Source organism: Lissotriton vulgaris, chromosome 7 (assembly GCF_964263255.1).
Source record: "Lissotriton vulgaris chromosome 7, aLisVul1.2, whole genome shotgun sequence".
In the NCBI taxonomy this organism is placed as follows: domain Eukaryota; kingdom Metazoa; phylum Chordata; class Amphibia; order Caudata; family Salamandridae; genus Lissotriton; species Lissotriton vulgaris.
Genome location: NC_141695.1, coordinates 1737656713 through 1737677400, shown reverse-complemented (window position 1 = coordinate 1737677400; position 20688 = coordinate 1737656713). Strand labels below are relative to the sequence as shown.

General features: G+C 44.3%; 1 protein-coding gene across 1 annotated transcript in view; it reads right to left on the bottom strand.

Annotated features, from left to right (window-relative positions):
- Window positions 1–20342, bottom strand: part of LAMTOR3 (late endosomal/lysosomal adaptor, MAPK and MTOR activator 3) — a 57807-nt gene extending 37465 nt beyond the window's left edge. The window contains exons 1-2 of the mRNA XM_086932991.1: window positions 20174–20342; window positions 6651–6693 (exon numbers count right to left, since the gene is read on the bottom strand). Of these exons, the coding sequence (XP_086789117.1) occupies window positions 6651–6659 (9 nt within the window). The 5' untranslated portion in view covers window positions 6660–6693; window positions 20174–20342. The remainder of the gene's footprint in view (window positions 1–6650; window positions 6694–20173) is intronic.
- Between the last annotated feature and the right edge of the window lie 346 nt (window positions 20343–20688).

Genomic DNA, 20688 nt, shown 5'->3' with positions numbered 1-20688 from the left:
CATTTAGCTTGAAATATCTTGATCATTTCGGGTGCTGACCTTTTGCCTAGCCTTTGCGCAAACGCTGTCAGGGCAGTCGTTGCCCTGGGAAACAATCATTTCCTTGCCTCAATCGCCTGGTTCCACGAAGACTTATTGTCTATTAAAATCGCCAAATACGGATACGAGTTTGTTCTTTCCAGCTTTGTGTTCTCAATAAAAATATCCCTTGTTTTCTTGGATCCCGTTCCTGAGTACATCACAAACGTTTTTTTAATATTAATTTTAAGATGCAGGCCAGCCATAAAACTGCGGTATCTTTCTACAACACGTTGGAGCTCCAAAGGGGTTCTAACTAAAATCTCGGCATCATCAGCGTACAGGTGGGCTGGTATTGGCCGAGATCCGATAAATGGCAGGTCCTGGCCCCCTTCCAACATAGCGGATTCCAACCCGTTCGTATAAAGGGTAAAAAGGAAGGGAGCCAGGACACAGCCCTGCCTAACCCCCCTCTCCACACCAAACGATGCTGTGAGTTCACCCCTAAACCCGTACCTCACTCTTGCCGTCACCTCGGAGTAGAGTTCACGGAGGAAATTGACTAGTGGTGAGTCTATATCCATTTTCAAAAGGATCACCCATAATTTAGAATGGCTTACACAGTCGAAAGTGGCGGTTAAATTGACGTAAGCCATATATAGTTGTCCGCCTTTTGCTCCAACATATTTCCCTATTAAAAGGGACAAGTTAAGTGCTTGTTCCACTGTGCCTAATCCCTCTCTGAACCCATACTGGAGGTCAGAAACTATGTTGTGGTCGTCTGCCCAGGTTTGGAGTCGATCCAGAAGAATACGACCCGCCACCTTACCAAGGGAATCAAGGAGGGAAATAGGACGATAACAAGATGGGCTATGGCGGTCGCCCTTTCAGAAAATGGGAACAAGAATTGAGGCTGACCCTGAATCAACTAAACCTACGACACAAGCAGTTTCAAGCACTTTGGTCAGGATAGGCGACCATAATTCCAAGTTATATTTAAAAAAGGTCGACCGGGACCCCATCAGGGCCCAGTGCTTTCCCTCCCTTGCTAGCTTATAAAGCATCTTCCACTTCCTGAAGCACAAAGTTAAGTGGAATTGGGAAAGATGTTTGTGGTAAGGGTGGCGCCCGCCCTTCGGTTTCAATTGGGTCAGTGCAATCATGCAAGTCTAAACTAAATATATGGGTATAATGCTTAATCCATGTGGTAGCATCATCAGCGACATCTATTTTGGGATGCTACCTTTCACCATGCAGAAAAGGAGTTTTAACAACTTTCCAAAAGTTAGCACTATCTTTCATAGTGCAACTTTTGTGCAGTTGATCCCATAAGTCATTTTTTAGTTCTACCTTACGAGATTTGAATGCCTTGTTATAGATCTTTCTAAGTTTCATAATTTCCTCCTTGTCCCTGGGTGAATTGTGGAGTGCTGCTTTCAGACTGGAATAGGCTTTTATGCACGCTTTATTGAACCACCCTTTAGCAGTGTACCCTTTAGCTTCCATTTTCTTGAAAAGGACGTCTTGTACTATTCTAGTGATGATTATATAGCTAGCCAATATCTCTTCGTGCACGGTGTCAGGGTTTAAACATTTTTCGATTAGGGGCAGCGCTTTCTTCCCTACTTTAGATGTTATTACAGATGGATCAATTTTCATCCATTTTAGAGAGAAACCGTTTAATTTATCCAAATTTAGAGTTTGTAGACCAAAATTGCATGTTGAATTAGGCTTTACTGGGCTAATAAGAATAGATACTAGAAGAGTATTAGGGAAATGGGCGCTTACAGCGTTATTGACAGTTGAAAAACCCTGGATAATGGGTTCCATGCTAGTTGAAACAAAAATACAATCAATGATGCTAGAAAGCCCACTACCATTAAATGTGGTAGAGAATGGAACTGGGGGAACCATCAGTTCATTTGCAAAGCCCAACTCCAAAGCAAACATAATTTCATTCAAGCGATTACCAATATTTGAATGGAGGTAGTGGGTTAGAGCAGCATTGTACTCATCCAACATTCCACAATTTTTATTATTTCTATTCTTACAAAGCGATAAATTAAAATCGCCTCTTCAAATTAGCTTAAAATCTTTTTTAGAGTGCTTATTTCTTAAGTCCTGTAGGGATAACAAAATATCATTTAGAACGATCATACTGCCTGCCTGCTGTAAATTATTATAAAAATTAACCAAGAGATAATTAGCCGATTTATTTATTTTAAGGTTCAAAATCTGAAAACTGGTTTCCAATCTTAACGGGACTATATCCTCATTTTCTAAGGTGTTTGAGATAAACTTTGTCAAACCACCCTTTTGCCTACCAGAGGTTGACGGTAGGGCATATGAAGTATAAGTTGTATAACCCTCAAGATGACTATCTGTGCTTGTCCAGGTTTCCTGGAAACACAACATGTATTTTCCCACCTAGTCTAACCAGATATCATTGGTCATTTTAGATCGAAGCCCTGCCACGTTCCAAAAGATATTATTAGGTTTACAGGTTCCTGATATACGGGGACCATTAGGAACTTCGATATTTTGGTTCCTTGTTTAATTTACAACCCATTGGTGAGATTTTAATTCTCCTCCGTTTGCAACAAGAGGCCTGATCAAACTGGTTCAGTAACCTCTTCTGGGAAACTAGGGACACCTACGCGACTGGAGGGATTTGATGTCATTAAAAGTTCCAATTGATGTTGACCTGGACTAAAAAGTGCCGGCCGGTGCCCCGAGAAAAATGGGTCACAATCAGCCAGTCAATCATTGTCTTCCAAACCGGAGAGGGGGATTGAATCTATTGTATGTAAGGACAATGTACGTCTGACTATAATCAGTAGCACTAAAACTAGTCTTGGCACTATTTTCGTAGCGTATTCGGGGAGGGTAAAAGAACCCTAACGGTAGTATGTTGATCCCCTCTGCGATTACAAAGTGGTTCTCGCCCCCCCGCCCCCCTAATATTTTGTTAACCAATAGCGGGGATGCGAATGTTAAAACTATACAGTCACCTATTACCATTTTTTCCTCGGTGGCCCACCCACTGTACCCTTCTTGCCATTTTGAATTCGTGGAATAATTGTTTGGTCAGACCTACCCTTCTACATAGCCAGTAAAGTGATTTGTTTCTTAAGGAAACCCATGATTCATCATCTGCACCCTCCTTTTTTGGGACATTGGCCAGAACAATGATATATGGTGTGGCGGCCGGGGGAGGTCTAAATGGCGATCAGACACCGGCGTGTCCCGCCAATGGTGTAGCGAATTTGAGGCAAAGGGTTGATAAGTCTGGGGGGAGTCTGTTAATTGAATAGGGTCAAGTGTTCCTGTTCGGCTTTTAACAACATTATTGCCTCCTTTAGCGGGCCTACTAGCCAGCGGTCGAATTTTCTCATGTTCGACCCTATTGCTCCTGTGGACAGAAGAACTATTTTTCGTTAGAATTTTCTCGTTACTACTACACTCCCTATCTGAGTCAGTAAGGAGGCCTGTTGGTATATGGTTTACTGTCCCAGTCAGAATACTCCCACCCGTGTTTGTTGTGCCCTGGACACCCAGACCAATGATTGCGGTCCCCCCCTGGGTACAGTTACTAGAGATAAGATCCTCAATGATAGTTAGTCTGGATGATAACTGATCCAGGCTAACCCTCAAATAAAGGTCTAGTCTCTCGACCAAGGTAGATAAGTTCTTAATCTCGCTATACATGACAGGATTGCCGTTTAATGCGGCCTTACCCTTGGTATGGCCTTTACTACACCCCGCCCGTTTTTTTCCCTTGTGGGGTCTGTTTCGCTGGTTTTGTCACCATGGGAGCTACTTGAACATTAGAGATATTAGCTATAGCTCTGTCAGTAATAGGAGTATCTACGGGACATGGGTTTTTAAGCCTTTTTTGTGGTGGTTGTGTGGGGGAGTCACTATTGATAAGCAAAATCTTTTCTGGGCTAGGCTGGATACACCCAATGGGAACACCTCTGTTAGAAGTACCTTGATCCAATAGGGGAGGCTCATCTGAAAGTACTATGTCTGAGCCGAGCCTGGAAGAACCTGCTTCTATTGATTCTTTAACAGACGAGATCTGTTTGTCAAGGACTCCTACCGCCCCGTAAGATAATACAGCAAAGTCTGCTGAGGGTCAACCAATGTCCTGGCAGCCGAGGGGGGTTTGGGACTAGGTCCCTTAACTAATTCAGAAAGATCACCAATACTACACAACATTACACCCAAATAGGCGTATTGTTCAGGAAACGTTCAAACATTTGTGTAGCGCTAGTGATTACTATATAGCCATTGCAATATGTATCCATTGTAACCTTATCTTTCATTAAAGTCTTAAATTTTTAATTAATACATATTTAATATCTTATTTTTTACGCTGTGCTAGCTTAAGCAGGTTTTGCTGCCCTGTAATTACCTAGTGCCCCGTAGTCAAGTCAATGAAGCATGTTGTAAGCCTCAAAAGGAGTAAAGGCTGTGATACCCCATATTGAGATTCAAACAGAACCCTGCAGTTTAACACAAATTCACACAGAGTGTGTATTACTGGAACTTATAGTCACAAATATATGCCAGAACCTACATATGTTCACATGATCATCGTGAGCATTAGGCACGATGGATACATTTGCTTGACGCTGAAATGAAGTGATTAGGTCAGAAGTTTGAATCCTGCAGGGTACGCTCAGCCATCCATTCTTCTGAGGTTGGTAAACTGAATACCATTAAATTTCTTAGTAGTAACATCTGTTTTGCCCAGTGCTTAGAAGCAGCAGAAATGTAACATGAAGTATTAGATAACATAACACTGCAGCAAATATTTACAGTACCAGATGTCTAAACGCAAAATGTCTTGTGTTTACATTTAAATAGCGTTGTCGGTTCTGGAAGACCTCATAGCACTAGGAAATAATACAAAGAATAAGGCTTCTGTACTAATTTCAAAATTAATTTGTTTACATTTTCTTGGGATGTCAAAATCCTTACACGATGTTATCTGCTGCATCACTTTCCATGAGTTAACCCCTTCCATGCGGCCGCGATTCCCCTGGTGTGCTGTAAACAGCACGACATGGGCGGGCCGTGACGAACCCCAGCCGTCATCAGCACACGAGCACCGTAATGCAGGACGGCTGGGGTTCGTCATGAGCATGGAAGGGGTTAAACAGTGATGCTGCTAGCGCTAGTCTACTGGTGCAGGTGTAATGTTACATGAAGCAAGCTCCTGCTACTTTTTGAACACAGATGGGAGATCAGTAGCTTTTACACCTAATTGCAGACTTCCATGACACAATACTACTTTGAATGAGGGGCGAACGATTAGGAAGGGGTGAGGCATCAGCAATTTAAAAAGTAAATGTTACAAAGTGACCAGGGCGCCTGTAGCTGGAAACGACCTCATGTATGGTGGAGCAGCAACATTTTAACCAAGTAATCCGACCAGAAACCCCAGCCGAGTAAGCATTGCAGCAGACTTTGAGGATATTTTGTAATTCTGTGACCCAGTCCCCTTCACTAATCAGTGTGCCATGTCCTCTGCCCATTTACCCCAGCACACAGAGAAGGCCCGCTACATTGCTTAGACAATAAACAAACAACCAGCCCCGGTTTATCAGAGCACATATAAACTTTTTGGGCGATCAGCTAACGGCAGGGCTGGGGACAGGCGGTATTTATTGAAATGTTACCGCTGCTCTGCAAGAAACAAAGCGGAAACCACATCGGGAAAAAAATCCACAGGACGGGAATGGATGGAGGAGGGGGGGGACCATGGCGCATAGAAGAAGCGTCTTGACAGGGAAAGGGGGAACAAACTGAGCATATTTAAATCTTATAGTGCGACCCCCATAAAGCGACCCCGCGCGGAGTTAGAAAAACAAGACAGAAGGGAGCAGGAAAGTGTTTGCAAATACCCGCGCTGCCTAAATGAAAGTAAACACATTTAAAAAAAAGAAAATTATATAGCTAAGTCCATAAAGCGGATGCTGCCTGAAGACTGGTGGGAGCGGAAAAGAGTTTACAATATCTGTGCCGCTCAAATGAAAGTAAATAAATAAAAAAAACATTATAGCGCGAATACCGCTGCGGCCTAAAGGAAGTAAACAAATCTACAAAAAAATAAACTGTGTGCGGTGGAGCCGCAAATAAGAAAAGAAAGGGGGGTGAGGCGGACGCCATGCACGAAGAATGCAGCGATACCCTGCGCGCCGCTGCTCCTTCCGAAGGCAAAACGCCATGGGAGTGAACATTACAAAAGAGGTGGGACATGCACCCGCCTTTAGCCATTTGCGAGCTTTCATTATTGAAAGACATAAGCAAAAGCTAATCCAAGGTGTGGGAGGAGCCAGACCCACACGGAGTAGACACAAGAAGCCAGGCAGAGCAGAGCTCAACCTAAAAAAGAGATAATAAAAAGTCCCTAGAAGACTGTGGGCTGAGAATAGAACTGAAAACTAAGTATGGGAGCACACCTTCAACTTTGTATCTCTACAGAGCATCTCTGCGTGTTCTGTACTTCATGCAAGCATGCAAACATGGTGTAAAGTGTTTGAAAGTCATAACAAAGCATGCCGATCGATGATCTCACCTATAGATTGTGATCATATGATAAAATAGCTGAAGACCAAACTTACCTCTGCCATGTTTCAAAAGCTGTATGAAGAGTTGCTATTTGGCCTAGGGAAGAAGAAAATATTTACAATGAACGTGAAGCTGGACTGCGATATTAACTGATACATCAAAGGGTATAACTGAGGCAGGAGGTCACATTTCACTTTTCACTCCCCTTGTGAAATTGGTCAATCCAATAAAACATGCCTGCCTTTCTTTTTCCACCATCTTAAATTGGACACTAAAACAGCTTCCCCGTTTACCAAGTTTCCTCGCTCTCCTCCCGAATTCCGAAGCTCTGCTGCAGGGCACAACTTGTGTTCAAACAATAACCAAATACATAATCAAAGTGCTAGCCTCCAAGACTAACCAGACGTTTTCACCCTCCGACACTAAATGGCAAGGGCATTGTCACTTTCAACCTCAGCGTTCGAGTCTTTTAGATGGTTTCAGACATTCTCATTCTCTTTCAAGAGTTCAATATTTCACAGGTAGTCTAACCAATGCCATTAGAACCCACTACAGAGTATACATATTTGGAACCCTTATTTAATGGATTTGTAGTACTGTATCTCTTCTCAAACTAAAGTTTCACCTGTAATTAATGGGATCTCAGGCACCGCGAAATTCAAGCCCATTGCACATGTAATCAAAAGCTACCACTGGCTTCCGATCAGAAACAGAATAAAATGTAAGGCACTGTGGATTGCCTATAAAGCCTCTCGAAATCTAGGTCCACGTTTTCTTCTAAACTCCTTAGTCATTTACACCCCAAACAGGCCACTTTGTTCTTCCAATGCCTACTTTCTGTCAGTGCCTCGTACCAAAACTGCCTCCTGGGGCGATCGCCGTTTTGTTGTGTCGACGGCCAACTATGGAATTCCCTTCCTCTAGAGATCAGAACTTGCCAAACCATGTTGGCTTTCAGAAGAAAAATAAAGACCTGGCTGTTTACTCAATAATCTCTGCCTTTCAGACACGTCCGTAGCGCCGAGACGCCTTTTGGCATTTGCGTGCTTTACAAGTTTCAAAAATAAATAAATCTACTATATTTTTATTTTACTGCCAACAGTCATACACCAAGTCAAATAGGTATGCATGGACTACAAAATATGTTCTAAGCTCTAGTCAGGTCACTGGAAATACTGCTCTGTTGTGCAATGCATCTCAAAGAAGTCAGATCCTAAAATGGGCCTCTACAACATCGCTGAATATCTTTAATTAGTCAACTGCATGACATCTCTGCCTGCAACCTGCCTTTGGCTTGTTTATTGGGTATCATGGGCACATGGGTCTTCTTTCAGTGGTCTCTCACACTCAGCTTCTGACATACTACCCCTTTCCATCCCAGAGAAGTCACCTGGTCTCTATTAGCCTCAGGTTGCATCTGTGTAAAAGTCATGTCATGCAACAAGGTCATTTATAGAGGCAAGTGGCGCCCACAAAGAGACATTGGAGCTCAACACTAGCCCCCTCAAACTGGACTAGTGAGGATACCACCTCCGTTCAAACATTGATGCTCTAGTTTTCCAGAGTTAGGGAACTCCAAACACCTGGGTTGTCTTGGTAAGATAAATATTCTGTCAACTCTGCACTTCACACGTATTCTACATACTGCAAGCAGTAAAGATAGGGATCCCTTTTAGCCCCGACAACTGTCTCTGATCAGTACCAGCATGTATGTGGGTAGAAACATGTCATCTTAGCATAAATGTGTGGGTAATTGTACCTACGTACCATACTCTGTTATTAACATTACCTAAGGTACCCGCAATTTAAAAAAAGGTATGATCCTGGGTTTACCTTAAGATACTTTTCTGGATTCTTTCCTGTCTAGTAATATTTTGTTAAAAATTCCCTCTTAATAAAGTGGAATCCGCCTTGCTAGTATCATCTTACCAGGGTGGGGCGAGGTCGCTGATGATGAAGCATGCCACAAATAGTGGATGGGTCTTCCTCATCCAATCTAATTGGCATTCTTGGATTAAGGCACATCTTTGCACGATTCTTAAGTGGGTTAACTTTCAGAATGTATTTAGAAGGGGCCCGATGTGGGCTTATACTGCTTGACAGCGCATTCTTTTGTGTTTTCCATGAGAGTCTAGTGTGTATTTCATTTGAACTAAACAGCACTAAGAATTACATTTAAGGTGAATCATTTTGAAAGATGCTATTTTTTTATGAATCCAACACATGTTTTAATGTTAACACTTGTGGTCAGGCTGTTTGCAAGTGCTCCAGGAAATGGTAGTACGGAGTCAAAGCGGGCAAATAAAAGTACTGATTCACAAAAATATGCTCAAACATACAAATAGGAGACTCCTTTGTATGATTTGCACAGATCTATGCATTTCTGCTGATGCACAAAATCTAAAAGGGGTATGTTCATAACCTGTTTGGGAGGGAGAGGGGGGCCTACGAGGCAGGCAGGGGCTCGCTGTGAGGGCCGGGACCATTGAATATAGTGTCCGAAAGTCCATCCTACTATAGTTCCACAAACTGGGCAAAGTATGCCCAACAAAGAATTCGAAAGCATAAAGAAGGACATTTGTGAAGCCATTATCCTAGATGGATTTGAAATGTCAGGTCAAAGCATCTTAACTACAGATGCCAGCGAGAAGGGATTAGGGGCGGTCCTGTCTCAACAGTCAGAGGATGGCACAGAAGCTACAATAGGACTCTCTTCACATATTCAAATATTTGCTTCTACCACACTTCAGAATTACAATTTTTTAAAAAAAAAGCTTCATTTGTACTAATTGATGTATTCTGAAACATCTTTTGTCATGTTCCAAAAAAAACACCAAGCTCTCCTCTTACATGGGTACTCAGCAGGACTGTTACATAAATTCTCTCACTTTGAAGTCAGAAAATGAAAAATAAACCCCAAGCTCCTTGGAAGAGAAACCCTTACATTTGACCCGTCTTTGAATGCACAGTAAGTGTGGCAAGATGAGAACAAGATTTTAAGGCCTATTTACAGAAAGCAAATCAGTGAAAGAATACAGTAAACAAGGTTTGAGCAACAGGAGGGGTGAACTCAAGCTGGACAGCCTAAAGTAAATAAAAGGTACCAAACAGAAAGCCAGAAAATGTCAGTTACAAACCACGAAGCACATGGTAAGCAACAGAAAATGTCTTTAGCCACCAGACAGCGGTGCTGTCTTGTAGGATTTCACCTCAAAGGGAGCTTAATTAAGTAGATTAAATAAAAAATAGAAAGGAAGAATGAAACATGGTTGGAAAAACAAAATTGTGATGAAAAAATGGTGAAACAATAGAAATTGAGAGGGAAGTCTGGCGAAAAGTATAAGATGAGAAGAGAGAATATTCAAGAGGAAAAAAGGTGATAGAATGAGTTTCAAGCATCATTTTCATATAGGTCATCCAACCCAGGTGTTTTTATGTCTGGTGATTTCATTAAAATTATATATCCAATATATTTAAATTGCAAGGACGTTCAGCCAGGCATCTTCTTCCGGTGGTCTGTTGTGTCATTTACATTTTTGTCCAATCCACTGCTGCATACAGTGGCCAAAGGGTCAGCGCACTCAAGCCAATTACTAACTTCACTGTAACATCATTATTTTCTTTCATGAGGAACACATTGTGAGATAACGTAGTTCCTTCAGTGTCATCAACTGTTATAGCAAATGTGCAATCTGAGAGCAAAGATTTTTTTGTTTTAGCTTTTTTTTTTTTTTTACACAGACAAGAACCCTGCAGCTTCTGCTGACAGCGTTTTGCAAAATACAATGATGCAAACTAGCACGGACAAAGCCAGAAGGCTGACGGCCAACTATTTGCATTGCCAGGTCCGGTTTCACACTGAATTCTGTACCTAGAGTCCCAGGTTTTTCAAGTTTCAAGTTTCAAAGCTTTATTCGACAGCATTGTCATAAAAGCATTTTACCCTACTCTATACATAATAAATACTATTCTATTTTACAACAATTAAAATACTCATTAAACATGAAGTGCTGTCGGAAACATATTTAAAATATACGATCGCATTAGAAATGAAAACCTGTTACAAAAAGTGAATAAAACATCAGCTAAAAACATTTTGCTTTCTTTGGGCACAATTCATTAAGATAAAGTGCGGGTGCGTATAATCCAAGCCCAGCCCAAATATTTGGCTAGTGCAATGGCGAGGCATGGGGAACAATTTGTTATTAAGATTCTAAGCGCTTCTTGGTGTATTCTAGTCCCTGGATTTCTACATACAGGTTTTAACCATCTTTGCCTTGGAGCCACATAAAGGGGGCAGGCGAACAGAAAATGTGGAATGACCTCAACAAGATCCTTGCAGTGAGCACAGGTGTTAACATTACCCGGAGACCATTCTGATGTAAATACATTGAGCGGTAGACAGCCCACCCTGAACTGAAAATACAACTTTCTGTCCAATGGTTTAGTGATCAAGTCCCAGTAATGTTCACAGGTTGGAACTAATTTATGTTCCAAATACTGGGATGTTAACACCGAAGACTGGTTAGATGACAAAGCCGAGCTGTATATCATATCCCAGTACATTTTCTTTAACAAGTCCTTGGAAGGGAAAGCTGCAGGGTCAGTAATAGTCCATAAGTGATCAAGATGCAGCTTGTTTAATAGATTCCTGATTTCTTTTAACCACGTAATCTTATGGAACCGATCAGAGTTGACAATGTCCGTCAGTGCAGCAGCGTAGTGGCCCAGTTCAGGCATAGTCCTTATGCGCCTCCAAAATAATAGTGGGCGCAGCCGAGCCTGGTCCTCGATTTTTTTCCTCCCTAAATCATAGAGGAGAGGAATGGATGGAGTGCTCTGTGGAACGCCAATCAGCCTACGTAGAAATGTATTCTCTGCAACTGTCAACTCATTGATGTTGGCGAACCCCCATAGTTCTGCTCCATAAAGACATGCACCAAGAACTTTCATGCTATAAATCTCCATAACAGGTTGAATAGGTTTTGTCAATGAAGATTTATGCTTCAGAGCAATGGCCCCAGACAACTGATGGAACTTTAGGACCATGGAAATAATATGCGATTTCCACTGCATGTTCCCCTGCAGGTTGATACCCACATATGTGAAGGCATCCACCTCTTCTAGAGCTGCCCCATTAAAGTACATAGCCCCCTTAAACGATCTAGCAGGGTTCATATTCATGAACTTGGTTTTTGCAGTATTTATTTCCAAGCCCCGAATCCTACAAAAGTCCCCAAAGGCGTTAATTGTCTTTTGTAGCCCACTAGGCGTTTGCGATATCAGCAGGGTATCATCCGCGAACATGAGTACCGGGACCCGCACCCCATCTAGGATAGGGGCATCGGTTGGTGATTTCCTAAGATGGTCCACTACTCCATTAACATAAGGAGAGAATAAGGTGGGGGCCAGGACACATCCCTGTCTCACCCCACGCTCTACGGGGAAGGAATCAGTGACTTCGCCCTGTGTCCCCCATCTAATCTTTCTGATATTTATTAGCATGTGTAAAGCGCTACTTTCGCTCCGGAGGGAGCATCTTGGCGCTAAGCTCACAGAAGATAGACTATGGGGAGCATGGATCAGATAGCTGCGAGGACTGATGAGTCAAATTGAGAATAAATCCAAGTCTTCAGGAATTTCCTGAAAAGGCTTTCTGAGGGGGCATGCCTGAGGTTGGGGGGGAAGACGATTCCATGCCCTAGCAGCCAGAAATGAAAAGGTCTTTCCGCCTTTGGTTTTTAGTTTTATTCGGGGTTCAGTGATTAAATTAGCACCTGATGACCTCAAGCAGCGAGTTGGAATATAACGCTGGAAGCGCTTGATCAGGTAAGATGGACCCGTGCACCTGGTAGATTTAAAGACAGTGACTAGGAGCTTGAATAAGATTCTCTTATGGAGGGGCAGCCAATGAAGGCCGTTGAGGGCTGCAGAGGCCGAGGACCTGCGAGGGAGTTTCAGGACAAGCCTGGCTGCTGCGTGTTGAACACTTTGTAATTTTTTAAGGGAAGATTTCTTGATGCCTGCTAGGAGGCCGTTACAATAATCCAGCCGGGAGAGGATAAGCGCCACCGCGACTGATTTCCTGGCTGAAATGGGCAGAAAATTGAAAAATTTCTTTTAATTGCCTGATCAGACTGAAACAGCGCCCTGCGGTAATGCGCACATGCTCATCGAAGCTGAGGGATGCGTCAAATTGAACTCCAAGATTGCGGGCTGAAGAAACCGCGCTCGGTGGTGCTTCGGAGTTATGAGGCCACCAGTCTTTGGGGGAAAAGAGTGTGCCTTTACCTAGGGGTATTATTTCGGTTTTGGCGCTGTTGCATTTTAGATGATTCAGGTTAAGCCAGGAAAAGACTTCTGAAAGGCAGTTTTGAAATCTAATGGCAGCATCCGGGAGTCTTTTGTCAATAGTGACGACAAGCTGGGTGTCGTCAGCGTAGGATGTCATAAGAATCCCATGGGACTCGATCAACGCGAGAAGGGGGGCCATATATATATTAAAAAAGAGAGGGCTCAGGATGGAACCCTGGGGCACACCTGAGATGGTGGATCATTCGCCAGAAAGAAAGGGGCCTAAGGAAACCGTTTGAGAGCGGTTGGACAGAAATGAAGTTATCCAAGCAAGCGCGGAACCCGAGACACCAATCTCACGCATTCTATTGATTAGAATGACATGTGAGATGGTGTCGAAGGCCGCGGTTAAGTCAAGCAGGATGAGGACAGCCTGCCTGCCCTCATCCTGCAAGAACTTGATGGTGTCTGATAATTCAATCAAAGCGGTTTCTGTAGAATGGCCAGGGCGAAAGCCGGATTGCTGTGGGTGCAGGATGCGTTTGTTTTCCACAAAATTTTTTAATTCCTCATGAACTAATTGCTCGGTGATTTTACCTAGCGCTGGGAGAAGGGAAATTGGGCGCATATTAGACAAATCAGTTGGGGATTTATTTTGCTTTTTCATGAGGGGCTTGACTATGGCCTTCTTCCACTCAATAGGAACAATACCAGAGTTGAGAGATTCATTCACAATGGCATTAATTAGAGGGTTGACGGCCTCGATAAGATAGTGTAGGATGACTGGGGGGCAAGAATCCGTAGGGGCACCTGATTTGCAGGCCAAGATGGCTTTTTGCGTTTGCAGCAGGGAAACTGTTGTAAATTGATTTAGTAAGGGAATGGTTGTATCAGACTCTTGGGTTGGAGTGGGTAAAGGGGGGGGAAGTCCTTATGAATATTATTAATTTTTTCCTCAAAGAAATCTGCGATTTGATCGCAGAGAGTTTGTGAAGGGGGGATTTCAAGTGCCAGTGCCTTGGGGTGAGTGAAAGATTTTACTATATTGAAAATCGTTTGTTGTTTCTGTTTGGCTGAGTCTATTGCTAGAGTGAAGAATGCCTTTTTTGCTTTTTTTATATTGGAAAGATATTGTTTTCTCTGGAGAATGTATGTGGATCTGGAAGTAGGATCGTAGGTTTTTCTCCATTCTCTCTCCAAAATCCTACACTTGAGGTGGCAGTCAGTGAGGGCCGGAGTATACCAGGGGGCGTTGGGCTTCTTTTTACCTCGAACAGATTTTTGAGTAACAGATTTTGAATTAGCAGAGACCACTCTGTCAATCCACAGATGAAAGTTTGTGGAATCTTGTGATGCATCTCCCATAATGGGGGGGGGGGGGGGGGGGGGGGGGGGACAGCCGGTTAGGGATTAAGTTTGATGCACTCAGCTACCTTCTTCCAATTGATGGGGAAGGGGGGGGTGAGAGTGTTTAATAGGGGGTGACAGCAGAGATTTAGTTTTGATGGTGAAAGGAATGAAACAATGATCTGTCCATATTTGTGGTAATGGGGGAGAGACATCTAAGGAAGCCAGGTTTGTGCAGATGCCGTCCAAGGTGTGCCCGGCACGATGGGTAGGATAGGAGACTGATTGAGAGAGACCAAAAATCTCAAGGGAGTGACGGAAATTAAGAGTGTGGGGGTCGGTGCAGGATTCCAAGTGAAGGTTGAAATCCCCAAGGAGGGTAAAAGTGGGGTAGTGGGTAAGAAGAGTTGCCAGAGTTTCGTCAAGAGAGTCCAAGAATGGTGTGGCATTCCCGGGGGGGCGATAGACGAGTCCTCCTGAGAAGGCGGAGGAAGGACTAGTTTGGATAACAAATCCAAGGGACTCACAATCCTTGAAGGAGGCCGGGTCAAATGTATGGCACTTGAATGATTTCTTTACAATGATAGCCAGCCCGCCTCCCCGACCAATGGGTCTGTCCCGCCTGAGGATGGTGAAATCAGGAGGGAGGGCGGTTGCGAGATCGGGGTTGGAAGCATCATGCAACCAAGATTCAGTAATGAATAGGGCATCAAGATCGGCTGACACAATAAGGTCATAGATGTCTTGTCCGTGACGCGCTAAAGATCTGGCGTTGATGAGACCACTATTGAAGGAGGTCGTCTTGTGGCGAGGGAGAAGGGGAAGGGGAGGAATAGGGCTGACGGGACTAGAGGATGACCAACCACATGATCGGCAGAAAAAAGGGCCCCAGAGGTGGTCTGTGAAGGAGTGAACATGACAAGAAGGACTAGGTAAGGTCGGGCGCATAGAGAGCAGCGCAAAGGAGTCGTACCTGAGGACTGGGGGTATAGGAGCAGCATGGCCCGCGCCCGGCGCGATCCTGGCGCAGACGGGCGCAGACGGGCTTGGCTTAGGCGCGGCTTAGGCGCGGCTTAGGCGCGGCTTAGGCGCGGCATAGGCGCGGCATAGGCGCGGCATAGGCGCGCGACCGGCGCGCCCGCTGCGCCAGCCCGCTGCGCCGTCTGAATGGGTGACACATTATATAGGAAGGAGGGAGGGTGGGAGGACGGCGCAACTATAGCGCTGACCTCACCTTCCTCACTCAAGATGATGCCCACCGCCGAGTGATGTTGAATTCAAAGCGGCTGGGCTGAAACAAGAGGAAGAGAAGGTGTAAGAGGTGTCAGAGTGCCTGTCTTCTCAATTCCCCTTAAACTAACAGCCCCCAAAGTTAAAAAGCGGCGAATTTAAAAAGGGTATAAAAACGCTCCAAATGCTATGCAGGGAAGGCTGAAATGAATGCGCCTCAAATCGCGATTATCCAGCTCATCAGCAGCTCGCAGCCCCAGTTCCCCTCACCAGGGAGAGCATCTGTAAGGCAGGGAGCGCTGGTAAAGGGCACACCTAAATACAATGGGAGGGCGGGAGGACGGCGCGACTATAGCGCTGACCTCACCTTCCTCACTCAAGATGGCGCCCACCGCCGAGTGATGTTGAATTCAAAGCGGCTGGGCTGAAACAAGCGGAAGAGAAGGTGTAAGAGGTGTCAGAGTGCCTGTCTTCTCAATTCCCCTTAAACTAACAGCCCCCAAAGTTAAAAAGCGGCAAATTTAAAAAGGGTATAAAAAACGCTCCAAATGCTATGCAGGGAAGGCTGAAATGAATGCGCCTCAAATCGCGATTATCCAGCTCATCAGCAGCTCGCAGCCCCAGTTCCCCTCACCAGGGAGAGCATCTGTAAGGCCTTGGCGTAGTTGCCCTCATGCAAACGCACTAGTAGTGACAACAGTTCAGGGATAATTCCAAGTTCACCTAGCACATTCCATAGTTTTTGCCTAGGAACTAAATCAAATGCCTGTTTTAAGTCTACAAAGACAGCAAACAGTGGGCCATCTGCTAGGGTGAAATTTTTCCAATACAGGGTTAGAAAGTGGAAAACCTGATCAATAGAGCTGGTTAGGGGGCGAAAACCAGCTTGGTATGGCGAGAGGACTCTATTTTCATCTATCCAGTCTTGCATTTTATTTTGAATCATTCTACCCATCAGTTTTTGCGCTGCGTCGATAAGGCTGATGGGTCTGTAATTAGATGGTAGGGCCTTATCTCCCTTTTTATAGACTGGAATGATCTCTGCGCCTTTCCACGAGGCCGGTATTGCTGCTCCTTGTGCTATAGAGTTTGCGAGCCAGGCAAAGTACAGGCACCAATTGTCCCGGTCCGATAAAAATACATCGGCCGGTATGCCATCAATGCCCGGCGCCCTCCCTCTTGTCACCCCGTCCAGTGCTACACTTACATCATTTTTTGTGAATACGTCCTCTTTATAAAATACTATGGGCGGCGTGGGTTGGCACTCAAGGGGCATTGTACAGGAGTATTGCGGTTTAAAGAAGTCAACCCAGCATTCTTTTGCCACGTGGTTTTTTGGGCATTCAGCTGTTCCGCCCCTATCCCATTTTATGATTGCCCAAAATTCTTATTGTTGTTTGGCTGCACAAGCATTCTTTAATTCCTGCCACTGGCTTTCATCCCATGGTCGTTTTGCCCTAATCTGGGCTTTTCTATACTCGTCCCTAGCCTTCAGGACTTCTCCTCTATTTTTGCTTCTTAGTACCACGCTTAGGTTCTGTCTTGCCTTTCTGCAGGCTTGGTCATACCATCCTGCCGTTTTCAAAGGATACACACCCTTTTTCTGCTTGGCTTCCTTTAAGAAGAACCCCTGAATCTTTAAGAAGAATTTGGGATGTGCCTCTTCAATTAATTTATAGAAATCAATATCGTTGCATCGGTCCTGGAGTCCACTCACTTCATTTGCCACCACCTCTTTTAAATCATGCAGTTTTTCAGGCCTATCTAGCAGTGCAGCCCACTTTATATGGCGTAAGTTGTTAGTGGAGATTAGGTCTAGGGTCAGGAAACCCATACCCAAGCCTGGCACTGTTATCCCATGATCTAGTTGGAAGAGCAAACACAACGGGTTATGGTCACTCTCCACTCTAGAGGTGACCCTCATGTCCCTAACCCTGTTCCAGACTCTGACATCTACAAGGATGTAATCAATCCTGCTGCTTGCCCTGAGGTTGTCAAAAGTAGGTGCACCATGTAGGTCTGAAAGAGTGCGTCCATTTGCAGCCCTCAACCCCCTGGCTAAGCACATGCTCTTCAATTGAACGGCTGCCTCAGACCACTTCTTTATCGGAGGTAAGTCTAGCTGCGGTATTCCCCATTTGGCATCCTCTTCTTGGGATAGTTCACTATCTTCAGGACCCAAAGGTTCAAATGTGGTATTCACATCACCCCCCACCATGATTGTAATGTGCTGTGGGAGGGCTTCCATGTTGTTATCTAATACTGTTACCACATCAGAACCTTTACCCCCAGGAACTCCCCTAGCATAAATATTAAAAAGGGCCATCTCATATCCATCCCCCCAAGTAATCACAATTGCCAGTATGTCGCAGTTATTCACGGGCCTTACTCTTATGGTGCATTGCAGAGTTTGCCGTACCCACATAATTAGGCCCCCTGAAGGGCGCCCCTTGGGGTTCTTTTTTGCGGGAATAAAGAAGTTTAGAAACCCTTGCCGATGAACAGGGAGCACTGCCCAGGTTTCCTGTAACATGATTATATCATGGAGCTGAATGAACTCCCCCCATTCTGGGGACTCTAATTTGCTCAAAATTCCCGCCAGGTTCCATGATAGAAGTTGGAGGCCCTCATTAGCTAAGGCAACCCTCTCTTCTGATGAGAACAAATTTTGACTCCAAAGAGTATTTTGTGAATTAAGTAGAGGACTACACGCCCTACGATCATTGGAACCGCTGGCAGCAGAGGCTGGGTACCTAGCTGGGCCATGCACCACCATACCCCGAGAGTGTTTACTCCCTTCTGCTGATTTGGTGGCAAGTAGGGGGATAAATGTGGGTACTCTCCTCTCTGCAATGACAGTTTCTTCAGAAGGAATGTTGGCTGCGCGGTCCTTCAAGGCACTCTCCTTCTCATGCAGTCAATCACACTTGTTTAGGCCGGATAGAGCTGAGAATCTGTTCTCCAAGGGCACACCCCAGCTACTTTTGGCGTCAGAGGGCTTTCCTCTCCGTACCACTGTGTTCCATTTCGTTCTAAGCACAGAAGGATTAAGCTTATTCCCTGTCCTTGTCCCAGGTTTTATAATCTGATAAACATGACTTCAAAGCAGAAAGCAAAAAATAACTCGGCTGCGCTACTCATACATGGTTATGAATAACTCAGAGGTTTGGTACAGAAACATTATGTAGAAGGGAGGCCAAAATATTCTAACACCATTTTTAACCACTTCGACATCTACATATATCTTTTTACTGAACATGATGGCAGATATTGACATTTGAAATACTTGATAGCAAAGTTGTGGAGATCCAAACCAGCTGTGTGGCTAACTTTGCGGAAAGGGGAGCACGGGCTGCAGAAACAGCTTGTAAAGCGCTATGACACCTTCGGGTAATGTTCGCGCTATATAAAAACCGCATTAAATAAAAATAAATAAAATAGACGCGGTGACTGACACCACTGTGCTCCTTACCACAGGCAAGACTGAAAATCAGCATCTCCACGGCAAAGAGCATGATTATGGTCGAAATGTGTGATTCAGAAGAACATTAGTCCAATAAAGTGTGTCATTCAAAGCTTCCCAAGAATCAAGGTACCAGTGGTAGGTGGGATGAATGGAAAGACGGACACTATTATTGCCACCACGTTTGTATCATTGGTGGTCGCATAATGTTAGAAATGTCACGACCCCAGCAGACTGACCGAGCAATGACTGAAGAATAGCTTTGCAAACAACATAGCCTAAGTGAGGTGATAAACAGGCAGACTCAAATCGTGGTAGATAGATGTGCCCTAGAAAAAGCCACCAGCTGCCTAAATTGTAAAACCCATACAGACAGGGATCGCCAAAACTGCAGGTTATACCCAATATATTGGAAGCTCGGACGAATATGCGTCATACCTGCAGGAACTACCAGATAGTGCCTCAAAAAGATCTGGCGTTATGGCCAGAGGTACCTACGTCTTTTTAACCTAGGAGCTCGGCGTCCACTCAACGTGCTTTTGATCGGCAAGCACGTAAGCTTCCCGTGCCCCAAGGAAAAACACATGTGACCCAGTGTAATATAATGAATGCCCTTGTACAAGCTTTCCAGTCCCTTAGGGTTAAGTTCTGCGCCATAAAACTGAAAAAACAAACCCTCGTCCGATTAGAGACTCAACAAAACATACCCTCTAGCTATCAGAGGCTAGCAGACTCAGGTGGGAGGATGGTATGGTTTTTTTCAGTTTTATGGAGCAAAACTTGACAGACCAGAAAGGCCAAAAAGTAAAAAATACAACAGGCATGATTAACCATCAGGACAAAAGTTAAACTACAAGTCAGCTGTTGTTGATGGACATTAGGAGAACGGGATGGAACGCATACATTTTCAGAAAGCAAATACGGAGAGGAGTAGTTTTAGGTAAAATAAAACGTAATTGTACTTCTCGCCAGAAGAATGCTCAGAGTCAGAACACAATTAAAACGAGGATGAAGACTGCTGTAGACTGAATAATAGTTCAGATGCGATGCAATGCCAGACTAAAAAACACCCAATACCCCCTAAATTTGTTACCGGGTGCCCACCATCTCCCTATTTCGCTGACCACGCCTTTACCTCTAAGCAATTCGGAACATGGGCCGAATGCGAGATCTTAAAGTTATTTGCAGAATAATGCATTCGAAAATGGGAAAGAAAAGCAATCATTCTCCTATTTCATGTACCTCTGCGATCCTCGCCAGTTCCTGAAAATGTTTCTGCAGACTGACAGGCAGTGAAGTTACTTCCTGGGTGTGGCGTCACTTCCGGCGCCACCGGAAGTTCGCTTTAAAGTGTGTTGTGTTTGATGCTTGCGTTCCTCGTGACCTGCCTCGCGCTGCCCTCGCCTAGAGTACTATGACGTACTCCCGTTCTACATTAGAACCTTGGGCGAGGGTGGCAGTTAAGGGAGTTGGAAAATTACTACTGAGACTGTCAGACGCCTATTGGTGTCCGGGCATAGGCGGCTTCACCTGCCTTTTGCTTCTTTACAAATTACTTTCGAAACGGGCTAAAACGCATGCGCCCTTTAAGACACTTATACATTGGTGGTCCAGCTGTTGAGAGCACGTACACAATGCAGCTGTATAAAATGTAGAGTTTTTTTTAGTAAGGTTAAAAACCAGCGCTCCGATTTAGTTTGTAGAATAAAAAAAAAATCAGCAAAAGTAATCTTATTTTTTTCTTGCACTTAAAAATG